Source organism: Polyodon spathula, chromosome 36 (assembly GCF_017654505.1).
Source record: "Polyodon spathula isolate WHYD16114869_AA chromosome 36, ASM1765450v1, whole genome shotgun sequence".
NCBI lineage: Eukaryota > Metazoa > Chordata > Actinopteri > Acipenseriformes > Polyodontidae > Polyodon > Polyodon spathula.
In genome coordinates this window covers 4,770,127-4,782,195 of record NC_054569.1, presented here as the reverse complement: position 1 = coordinate 4,782,195, position 12,069 = coordinate 4,770,127, and the positions used below count along the sequence as shown (strand labels likewise).

At 44.9% G+C, this 12,069-nt stretch overlaps 1 protein-coding gene across 3 annotated transcripts in view; it reads left to right on the top strand.

Annotated features, from left to right (window-relative positions):
- arhgap32b (Rho GTPase activating protein 32b) overlaps positions 1 to 12,069 on the top strand; it is a 73,211-nt gene that overhangs the window by 36,937 nt on the left and 24,205 nt on the right. For 2 of the 3 annotated variants that reach the window (XM_041234880.1, XM_041234883.1), the window contains 7 exons: positions 2,426 to 2,512; positions 4,929 to 5,066; positions 7,214 to 7,306; positions 7,791 to 7,913; positions 8,173 to 8,250; positions 10,848 to 10,929; positions 11,982 to 12,032. In XM_041234880.1, coding sequence (XP_041090814.1) covers positions 2,426 to 2,512; positions 4,929 to 5,066; positions 7,214 to 7,306; positions 7,791 to 7,913; positions 8,173 to 8,250; positions 10,848 to 10,929; positions 11,982 to 12,032 — 652 coding nt within the window. The remainder of the gene's footprint in view (positions 1 to 2,425; positions 2,513 to 4,928; positions 5,067 to 7,213; positions 7,307 to 7,790; positions 7,914 to 8,172; positions 8,251 to 10,847; positions 10,930 to 11,981; positions 12,033 to 12,069) is intronic. The other variant, XM_041234882.1, reaches the window with a different exon arrangement.

Here is a 12,069-nt window from a genome sequence, read left to right as displayed (position 1 = left end):
CCAAGAGACTGCCAGCTCAACTGAACCGGGTCAAGAATTTCACTTGTACGCTAAAGGAAAAACTTGCATGAAGCCGCAATGGTTATGGGCTATGAACAATGGTCTCATCGGTGCTAACATCAGTTCCATCGTTATTTACAGGGTTTTCACTTTATGCTTTTCAGCATATTTCCACATGTGCTTAAATTAGGCAAAAATGTTTGGGATTTATTATTTTATTAGAAAATGATTTTCTGTTTCTCCGAGTTCACAGTGAAAAGTCGTTTAGCATTACTGTGAGTGGTTAAGCTAAGTGTGTACCATGTTAATTAGTGTTCAGTCTTTTCACTGTTTACTCTCTGGTCATACAGTATTTCATCTGGACAGCCCAAATGAGATGCGTTTCCTGGTCCTGTCACCCAGAACGGAAACAGCAAGCAGACAGTGCAGAACAAAGAGCAGTGTCTGTGTCAAAGACAAACATCCCCCTGTGATTTACTGCACACTTGGGCATGTCCGCTGTGCAGACACCACAAGCCTGTTTAATGTATTATGATCCAGGCCCCTTTGAGATCGTACGAGAGGAGCTGCACCGAGCTGAGCACATCGCGGGACACTCTTAATTCTTAATTGTTTTTATTCATCGTGTAGCCGGCCTCAATTCCGAAGTAATAAAAATGGAATCAGTAAATAGTAAACCCCAAAGCTGTTGCAGTTCAGGCTTCTGTTTGATTATATATATATATATATATATATATATATATATATATATATATATATATATATATGTATAATATCAATTTTTATTTATTTATTTATTTTAATTGACCGGAGTTCAGAAATCTAAAACCGAAATCAATTCCACATTTAGTATGGAAGAATTGCAAAGCCAATTTTAGATAATTTACTTAAATAAAAATCTATGATTCCTGTGTGTCCTTCAGTAATACCCGCTGATGGATTCAGACTGTATGAAGAATCAGGAACCGGTGTTGTGTTACACATGGAATTGTAAGAAAGCCCTTTGGAATTGGCAGCTAAGTTAAGCTTTCCCTGGCTGCCTCTGGAGAACGCTCTTGCGGGGGGTGGGGTGGGGGGTGGGGTGGGGCGGGTTGTGTTCCAGCTGTGGGCCGTATGGAAGTGAATCATTTTCTTAGTGTTGAGGTCACTGTGCGTTCTCCCTGCCCGTCGTGCTAAGTGATCAGCCCAGTCGGAGATGGTAATGGGATGTCACTGTGGGCCGTTGATTCATGACCTGTGCAGCAGGACTACCCTTGACACAAAGGAAGAGGGAGTCATTCGCGCTCATGCTGACATCCAGTAAGAGCAGCGGTTTAGGGATGTCGAAAACTGGGCACTTGTGGGTGACCTGAAATCGCTGGCGAAAAGAGACTGCCTGACTCCTTTTAATATAACAGTTCATCAAGTATAGCTCATCAGAGGGGCCGTCCTGCTCACCCTCTTTATCACACAGGCTAATGATTCCGAACAGGGCTGCTTGAAACAAGAGTGATTATATAGTGTTGATGAAGAGATTGCAGGCATAGGTGTCTTTTTGGATGGAAATCTGTTTACAGTCCACAGAGATTTTCCATGAATGTTTTAAGCAATGCACGCCCTGTGTATGATATACATGCCTGAACAGCTGTGTTTTGCATCCCTGCATAATGCACAGCTGCTGTTTACCAGCCTCTCAAAACCAACATGTACACAGCAAGCAACAGGTACACTGCATCCAAGTGAATTCCTCTGTTTAAGTATTACATGTGTTAACAAGGTCAAAACAAGACCGAGCGGTCAGAGGTGTTTGTAAGATTTGTTCCTGCTCATTTTATTTCTTTGATTTTAGCTTCTGCCTGATTTGGGTCCCTGTGTTTGGTCAGGTTTTCATGGCCTAGCTTCCTCGCTTGTGGAATATATTCCAGATATAAACTCGTCTTTCGTTAGAGTGGAGCTGCAGCACCAGAGAAAGGAAAGAGGTTTTCAGCAAGACATGCAATTGATTCTTCATGCAAAAAAGATCACATTTCCACAGGTTTAACACAGATGGTTCAATATGGTGTTTTGCTTTGTTTCCTGGAGTTCAGATGACAGGTTGGATCAGGCTGTGGTTCTTCCAGGTATATCGATCTAGTGTACTGATCCCTGGCTTGATTTTCAAGCGTGGTAGAAAAATGCAAAGAAATTCAGCAAAGTCTGCAAAGCTCCCTCTCCCAGGAGCTCTGTCTCTCATTCCTGCCTCTCAAGCCTGGCCTATTCAGTGCAGTAATAATTATTTTTCTCCATGTCTGAACATGGGGATGGCATTACAGTCAGCGGGAGATATTTGGCTGCTAGTCCCATGTCCCTGGTGGTGTAATTGCAGTGCTTTGTTTATTATTCATGGTGCTTGCACATCGCTGACCTGCTCCCCCTTCTCTCTCTCTCTCTCTCTCTGCATGCGTAGTTGACTCTGGCGGATGAACAGAGTGAAGTAACATGGAATGGCTGTGACTCTCGAGAGCTGGTCTACCTGGTGCAGATCTCTTGCCAGGTAAGGATCAGCTGGATCTGAGTTCTTGGGGTCGTACCGACCCTTTTAAAGACGTACAGTAGCTGCTTGGATTCTCCACATCTACAGTTACAGAACTGATGTTTGCGAAGGTAAAAGCAACCTCATTTGAGCCATACTCCCACTAAACCTAGTTAGATCACAGATGTACAGTTCTAACAACTGGGACACAACCGCTTAGGCATGTAGGAAGATCTGCTGTCGTACCCAGGGTTAATCATCCTAACTGTGTGCCAGGGCCTGCCATGCTCAGGATCTGTAATGTGATGTGTCTGAGCCCCTCAGTGAAAGCAGTGTGTCTGAGCACATCACTTAGGTTTGGCACCTGAGTTCCAGTTTCTGCACTGTTGAGAAAGTCCATGTCGCTGGCACTGTTTGTCAGTGTTGTAAAGTGTGTGAGGTAATGAACAGTTAGCGCAAGCTTTTTTCTCTAGCCTTGCAACTGATGTATGGGTTGTGGCTGGTTGTCTTTTAAAGTGCCTTTTATTCATCCTGACTGAGTTTTACCCATGAGCAAGCTTGGCTCGAGGATGGACGCCTGATGTTGGCTGCTTGAAGACTTCATTGTCAGAAGTGTTTAAGATGGCTTGCCTCCCTCCCTGTGCTCTGTGTGTACAGAGAGACACACGAGAGAGAAGCTTGTGTGCCTGCACAAGCTGGACTTCCTTAAAACATCGAGTCCCTGAATCAGGACTTTGACAGATCTTCTAAAACTTTAAATAAGTGAAAGCATAGCGATCAAGGATGGATTGAGAAACTGAAGCTAGTGAAAGGTTAAAACATCTAACAAAATAAAAATAAAAAGTCCTCCTTTGACATTTTTATTAAAGATGTTGAACGAAAGACAACCAGAGAATGCTGAACAAAAGGACATTTATGATACTGTAAATTTTGCAATTAAAGTGCTGCATTGTTTCCTGTAAAGATCACTCCAGGCGTGTTCATCACAATGTTTCCCTTGCCAGTACCGCTGCAGAACCAAACGGCCCACTTCATTTACAGCTGAGATCCAAAAGCTACAGCATGTGTGTAAACTCTGCACACTGCAGTGCCATGACAGTTTGTGATCCCAGCAGGGGAATAAGACTGCCCATGAGCAATGTGGCACGATTTCCACATCTCCAGGGCCTTGGCAGCACATAACAGAGTTTGTCTTGGCTCTTCACAACAGAGGAAATCAGGATTTTCAAAATTCATATCGGTGACTGCTAAAAATGAAAGCAGCATAACAGAATAATGATAGAGACACTTAGAACGGCATCAAAACCGCAAAGTTAGTGTGCTTGCCTGAGCCTTTTCACATGACACTCAGTGCTGGACTGGGAAAGAGCATTGGAAAAACTTAGTGGAAGCTGCAGGACTTCTTAAAATATGTAATAAATCAAATGTAATGAAATGCTGGTGGATGAAGTATACAGTGCTGAAGAAGAGGAGCGCCTGGATAGGACACATGATCCCCTACATGTTCTCATATTGTGAATCTGTGGAGGCTACACTAGTGCGTTGCGGTCCATTCTATGAAAATGACCACAACCTGTAACTTTGTCCCTGCAGGTCAGAGTCTGAGCTGTTCACAGTAGAAGCAGCAGTGCTTTCGAGAAGCCCTGCCCAATGTTATACTTGGCAAAGCCTGTCTACAGCATGCAATAAAAGTGCAGTGGAAAAAGAGAGGGGTTTATGCCTTGGCAGTCGTCTGGGGTTCCTGTATATCCCTTGCTGGTGTTTTCTGATGAAGAAAATTGTGTTGCCAGGATCTAGGATTGCACGTTTTCAGTTTTCAGTGCCCGTGTCGGATATTCTGTTAGCTCTGGCATGCAGGGTTTAATCTCCAGTTGCGGTGCCTGCCCCTGCTGCTCACACATTCATAGAACATTTGTTTTGTTTTATTTGTTTGTGGCTCTCTTGTATCAATGGTAACTCAAAGTAGCCCGGCTGGCCTCGCATTTTCCCTTTTTTTTTTGTTCTGCGGTCTGTTGGCCAAGTCACGATTTGGAATCTGCTGAAATGCAGAGAGGAATCCTAAACGAACCAGGCTGGTTATGAGAGCAGGGATCAAGAGGGAGGCTTAAAGGCAATGAAGCACAGTGTGGCCCATGATACTTGAGGACGAAAACCCTGGAAGAGTGAGGTCAAACAGAAGAGCCACACCAGGGCAGATAGGATTTCAAAGCTGTAGTCACAGTATGTGCATAGGGCGAGCTGGAAGTCTGACAGTACCCTAGTTTTTTGTACAATTTCCAACAGGAAAGGTTGGTTCTCTTTAATAAAAAAAAGAAAAGTGTACATCTCCTTGACTTTTCAGTCAGTATTGTTATCCAATCCATAGTGCCACACGCTGGACAGATGTCCGTTTCCCAGCTTGCCCTCAGCCGGCCTCCTGTCTCTCTGTCTCTTCCAGGGCCGGAGCTGGATTGTGAAGCGCAGTTATGAAGATTTCCGAGTCCTCGACAAACACCTCCACCTGTGTATCTACGACCGGCGCTTCTCTCAGCTCCCTGAGCTGCCTCGATTCGACTGCCTGAGGGACCGAGCGGAGGTAAGGGCTCTCGTTTGTGCTACAGTCCTGCAAAGCTACACATGCACCCTACTTTTAATGACTGCAAAACGCGTAAACTAAAAAGACTTGCGTGTGTTGATCAGATGGAGGGACATATTTTAGGGATCTGAACAGTGGAGGTATTAAGATTCATAGCTGAATAGATTTACTGAAGCACTGTTTCCCTTTAAGTGCTGTGCACATACACTGTTCAATGAGACGCTGGTGTTTACTCATTTATTTGAATAAACTGGGTTTTGTGACGTTAAGAATCCCTTGCATGAAAGTGCCTCTCAATCTCAGCTGCCGCAGGGAATGCTAATGCTGGTGGTTAGATTGAATTCCCTGGAATCTCCAGCTCAGAGCTGCTCTGTTTAATCAGAATTCCTGCTCCAGTTCTTGAGCATGATGAAATCAAGCCCATTTATTTGTTTATGTAATGCGTTTTTTTTTAGTTATTGGTGATTCACTGGTGTCAAAAGTGTGAACAAAGATCTATCAGTTTGGGTTGAGAGCTATCCACAAACCTATATTTAGAGAGCCTGTGCGCTGTGCCCCAAATTGCTGGAGTTGTTCTTTCTTGTAAATAAACTCCTATCCTCCCTAGAATATTGTATGGCAGTCATTATGGCATTATAGCAAATTGGCTGAAAAACCTGAAGAGTGGCCCAAAAAGACCTCTTGTACTGTGTAAGTTAAGAACCCCTCGTTGTGTCATCCAGCCAGTGCTTGGACCCTGGAATTTGAGAACCGTCATCAGATACAGTCCTGCTCCTCCTACCAGACTGTTCTGCTAGCTGCTGCAGCACTGCCTTTGCTTAAAATTGGAATATGACATCATCATGACAGGGTTGGGTTGTTACCGCGAGAGAAAGCAGCTTTTTCATCTTTAAGAGCAAAATCGACTCGCCAGTGGAAAACGCAGTGGCTGGTGTTCCTTGGAACCGCAGCACGGGTCGTATTATATCAGTGCTAACAGACAAGCGAAACCCATCACGTTCTGGAACTAGAGATCTTCAGAACTGCTCGGAGCAGACGAATCCTCAGGGGTTCAGATCTGCAGAACTGCTCAGAGCATGATCTGGTGCTTGTATAACCCATTGGGTATAGGACTGGGCTGAGCTTTGAGGAGTCAGAATCCAGCGCTGCTCTGGTGCTTGTATAACCCATTGGGTATAGGACTGGGCTGAGCTTTGAGGAGTCAGAATCCAGCGCTGCTCTGGTGCTTGTATAACCCATTGGGTATAGGACTGGGCTGAGCTTTGAGGAGTCAGAATCCAGCGCTGCTCTGGTGCTTGTATAACCCATTGGGTATGGGACTAGGCTGAGCTTTGAGGAGTCAGAATCCAGCGCTGCTCTGGTGCTTGTATAACCCATTGGGTATGGGACTGGGCTGAGCTTTGAGGAGTCAGAATCCAGCGCTGCTCTGGTGCTTGTGAAACCCATTGGGTATGGGACCAGGCTGAGCTTTGAGGAGTCAGAATACAGCGCTGCTCTGGTGCTTGTGAAACCCATTGGGTATAGGACTGGGCTGAGCTTTGAGGAGTCAGAATCCAGCGCTGCTCTGGTGCTTGTGAAACCCATTGGGTATAGGACTGGGCTGAGCTTTGAGGAGTCAGAATCCAGCACTGCTCTGGTGCTTGTGAAACCCATTGGGTATGGGACTGGGCTGAGCTTTGAGGAGTCAGAATCCAGCGCTGCTCTGGTGCTTGTGAAACCCATTGGGTATGGGACTGGGCTGAGCGCTTCTACAGTTCTGCAGCACTCGGTCTGTGTTATTAAAGAAGTGTACTCCCTCTGTGCCTCACTGCAGAGCCTCTCATCATGTTTCTGGGGTAGTAATCACCAAGAATGATGACAGCACAGGCCTGGACTAGTAGAATTTAAGGCCAGTATGGCTGTTTGTTGAAGGTGGAAATCAGAATTCCAGAGATGTTGACCCCACACATCCCTACATACACAAATCTGGGATTTCCTTTGAGAAATGAATTCTGACCCCATTAATCCAATCAGCTTTGAATCTGTGTGTGTGTGTGCTTATTCAAAGCTCAAGGCACACAAGAATTAATATATTAATACTGGCTGGTGAGTGTGAGTGTGTGTGTGTGTGTGTGATGACATCCCTGCCTCTCTGTCTCCCCCTACAGGCAGTGTCCCAAATGCTGAAGGCTTACCTCTCCCGCCTGTCAGTGATAGCTGACAACAAGATTAACTGCGGCCCAGCGCTCACATGGATGGAGGTACCAGCGTCTTAATCTAATGATGCAACAGGATGAGCAATTTATTTATCTCTTGTGACAGCAAGAGCTGCAGGAACTGGGCCCATATTGGCACCCCAGCAAGCCTGGCTCGTGGGTTGTCTGCATGTTAAGTGATGGTAATAGGATTTAATAGAGCAGTGAACCACGGGAGTGGAAGAAGGAACCTTCAGTGTGGAATACAGTGCGTGGCTGCCTTGTTTCAAAAGAGGGCTAAGGATGTGAGGGTGGAGAGCGTTACTAATAGTAGTGGGTCAACTTTGTATTAGCGGCTGCATTCGGACTTCAAAGCATAGGAGTGAGGGAAGAACAAGTGCGAGCCCAACGCCGGAGAAACTGCTAGAGAGAATCCAAATGAAGTAAGCGAGAGGCGGGGTCAGTGGTACAGCCCAGACCCTGTGCATGTATGTGGGTGTGTGAATTGTAATGGTACAATCTCCCCTGTTGTGTGGCCCTCAATGTTCAGATTGACAACAAGGGGAATCACCTGCTGGTCCACGAGGAGTCCTGCATCAACGTCCCCGCCATCGCCGCTGCTCACGTCATCAAGCGATACAGCGCCCAGGCCGCGGACGAGCTCTCCTTTGAGGTAATTCACTGCGCAGCTCGCAGGAGAAGCAGTGAGCGCGCTGCTCAATAGGAGAAGCTTGCATTTTTTAAAGTAACAGCTTTGAAGGTTTACTAAAAGGAGTTGTGATCAGTTGAAGACGGGTTGAGTTTGAAGTGAAGGAGACAGCAGAAGTAAGTCCTGTGCATGTTGGGCAGCATGCTGCTCCCAGAGTTCACCCTGCTGGATCCTGGGTACTCCGCTGACTGCCTGCCCTGCTCTCTCTCTCTCTCTCTCTCAGGTGGGGGATATCGTATCGGTTATCGACATGCCTCCCAAAGAGGACACCACGTGGTGGAGAGGGAAACACGGGTTCCAGGTGAGTCCGGGACCAACCGCATATACACACACACACACATCTACAGAGAGCCCGCTGCCCAGCGTTTCTGCATGGTGAGCATGCCTTGCCAAGGGAAAGTGTGAAACAAACAGTGGAGGTACCTGTAGGTGTTTGATGCCATGGTAACCACACTCATTTATTTCTATTTAAATGTGTTGATGTGCTTGTGATGTCATTTACTACATAGTTATTGATGTTACGATCTGCTATTCCTTTCTATTTAAACCTTCAGGTACCGTGATATTGAGTCTATGTAACTGTATTTTATATATACAGTGTACACATAGGTGCATCTTTTTTCTGTTATTTCCACTGGAGGGCAGTCTCTCTCTCTCTCTCTCTCTCTCTCTCTCTCATTCTCTCTCGCTCTCATTCTCTCTCGCTCTCGCTCTTTCTCTCCCTCGCTCTCTCTCGCTCTCTCTCTCTCTCTCTCTCTCTCTCTCTCTCTCTCTCTCTCGCTCTCTCTCTCTCTCTCTCTCTCTCTCTCCCTCTCGCTCTCTCTCCCTCTCATTCTCTCTCTCTCTCTCTCTCTCTCTCTCTCTCTCTCTCTCTCTCTCTCTCTCTCTCTCTCTCTCTCTCTCTCTCTCTCTCTCTCTCTCGCTCTCTCGCTCTCTCTCTCTCTCTCTCTCTCTCTCTCTCTCGCTCTCGGTCTTGCTCTTGATCACCTCTCAGCTGTCTGTTGGTGGGAAGAGAAGTGTGTTAGATGATTATAGATAAAAAATGTAAATAAAAACATTGGCTAAACTGATGCAATGTAATGTAATGTGAAAAGCTCTAAAATCAGAAGTTAAATAAATAAAGACTGGGGGTCTCCAGTTTCCTGACCTCCATACAAACAACTAGAGAATCCTGTGAACTTGTAGATTAGAGTTCATACAGATCAGTGTTGTGTTTAAAGCAGCATCGTAGGTCTGCAACTTCTCTACTGTAGCCTTCATCACAAGGAAGCAAGCAAAGAAACTCAGGACACACACACACACACACACACACACTCACACACACTCTCTTTAGACTTGAAAAGCACTTTGCGTTTTGTACAATATTTACCGGATGGAATTGTGTGTTTAATCTGGAGATTCGAACGGCTGGGATTGAGAGAACTGTGCAGACAGACTAACCTCGTTCCTCGGATTGCATTGGCGCTGCCCTGGGGTGGGCAGGCGTAGCGGTGTGATAAATACAGTTACACTGTGGAAAGTTGACAGACCTGTATAAAGCAATGTCCCTGATAAGACTGTAATGTAATTGCTGCCAGGCAGCCTGGCCCATGTGTTTCGTTGTCCTGAAATATCCTTGCTTGTTTAATCAGTGCTGTGCTCATTTTCTTCGCTCTCTGCAGACACAAATCAAAGTGGGTTGACTTTATTCTTTCTTCTTTTTTTATTTTGTTCCCTCTGGTCCAGTTAACTCTGCCCTCTCAGTAGTTGAGATTTACAAATGCTGTTGGAATGCTGCTGAAGAAATAACCAGTGGTTTTGTCTCTAGATAATAGCTACAATTTATACCAACAGCTAGCACTCTCCACATCGTGCCAGTGTAACATAGCTCCTTGTGAAATGTTCAATCTCATAGGACTTATTTAAAAAACAAATAATGAAAGTGACATACACTCACAAACCAGGTATGTGAATTACGTTTTACTTGTTCACAATTAAAATACTTTATATATCTTCTTTTTTTTAATTTTGTATTAAAAAAGACTAGTTGAAATCGTAGAATTTAAGTTTTCTTTCAGTATTTCTTTACACTAAATGATTACTTGACATAAAATCTACTTGAGTCCGTGTTTTGAAAGTGAATTTCTTTAAACCCCAGAAATGTGGAGGTTTTGAAATCTGAGCACCTCTGCGTTGTCTTGTAATTTCTGCTCTCAGAATAACAAGGCTATGGAGCTCTTTATAAAAGCTGGTGTTAATTCTTCTCAGTAGTTCTTCATTCCCCTCCTGAAAGCAGTGTGCTGTGTTTAACGCAGCCCCTGTGCATTGAAGAATGCGCTGGTGCAGTGGCGCAGGTTCTGATTGGCTGAGCAGGGATCAGATACAGGCACTGGGGCACTGTAATAAACTCTCTCAAGGTTCGAGGCTGCTCACAGTCCTATGACTAAGTAATAAAATGTGGGTTCAGATTGTAATCTGCATGCTGTTTGCACTGTGGAATGTGGAAACGTGTTAAAGGAATTCAGCGACACTGATGAAGCCTGCCAGATTCTCTCCATGTGTGAAGGGTGTGCATTAATTACTTTCAAAAAGCAATAACATTTGAAACAGGCAGCATTTTAAAAAAAAGTTCAGCCAAAGTTTATATAAACACAGACCTGTAAATTATGGAAACACTTTTTTACAAATATCTTCTGAGGGTGTGTGTAAAATTCAGGTTAGTAGTCTTGAGTGAAGGTATCTAGCAACAAACTCCCCCCATCCCAAGGAGATGCACTTCAAGTGCGCACTTCAACGGGTGTCCGTTTAAAAGCTGCACTGAACCGCTCAGATACATTCACATAATGAAGTGAGACTCTCCTCTCTCTCTCTCTCTCTCTCTCTCTCTCTCTCTCTCTCTCTCTCTCTCTCTCTCTGTAGGTGGGCTTCTTTCCCAGTGAGTGCGTGGAGCTGATTAATGACAAGGTTCCCCAGTCAGTCACCAGCTCCGTGCCCAAACCAGGTAGGTTTGTAAACAACCCACGGCACTCTGCTTCACCGGGTTGATTTTAGGGTGAGTGGCGAGGCGAGGGGGGAGGTTCAGTTTTTCATGTGATGCCACCGTGACATTTACTGTTTTTGTTTCTCCATATGGTACCTTTTAAAATAAAAGCATTGCAGCTGATGCATCCCTCTGTGTAGTGTACAGCGTGGTGCTCTAGACCGGGACGTTTCTATTTGGATTACTGAATGTACCATTAAAGTGCGTATTATAGTTATGGATGAAATAGTTACTTTGCAAGCAGATGAACAAACCTGTAGGCTAATTTACATTGGATTTATTTAGTTGTGTCTCTTAGAGTTAATGAAGTAAACACCAGTCCCTTTGAAAAGCTATTCGGAGCATGAGAAGACAGGAAAGAGAAAGAAGTTTTGGTGTCAGATTTCGTAGCTGGTCATCGTGCCACATTTAAAAATCATTATTATCTTGGTGTTTTCACCAATAGCAGAACTCCAGAGCAACAGCTTGTGGTTCATGCATTATGACTTGTTTATATTCTATCCCTGTCAAATAAATACAGATTTGGCCACAGCTCTTTTATAATAAACAGGGCGCAGTGTTTCAGGTGTGGTTTTAGTGCTTCAGTGTTTGTGTTATTCTTGTGAAATGTGGAGGCTTTTCAAACACTCCCTGATTGCTGCCAGAACCAGAATTCACTCATTTATCAGCCTCTGCTCTGGGATTAGGAACCACGTTGCAAAACACTCTTCTTAAGCATTGCTTTGCAGCAACATGAAGTGGAATATCTTTTCTGTATAAACTGTTGAAACTGAGAAGATGTCTTTTATTAACTGTGTGATTTTGACACTTGTGACAGAGATGCTTTTTGTAAAGTCTCTGCTGGGGAATCTCGTGTAGTCCAGCTGTAAGCCAGCAGATTCAGCACACTGTAATGACTCTGGAATTGGGCAGCGGTGATTCCTGCAGTATCAGTCTCGCATGTGCACCCCTGCCTGCTCTCCTCACCCCCTGCATGTTTTAATTTCGTTTCTGTTTTGCTGTGTTCTTCCCAGCCTCTCCCAGCTCTGGTTTGCGGCCAGCGTCGTGGAGCTTCTTCCCACCTTGTACGTCCTGGTACCCTTTTCAACAGGCACTCCAACA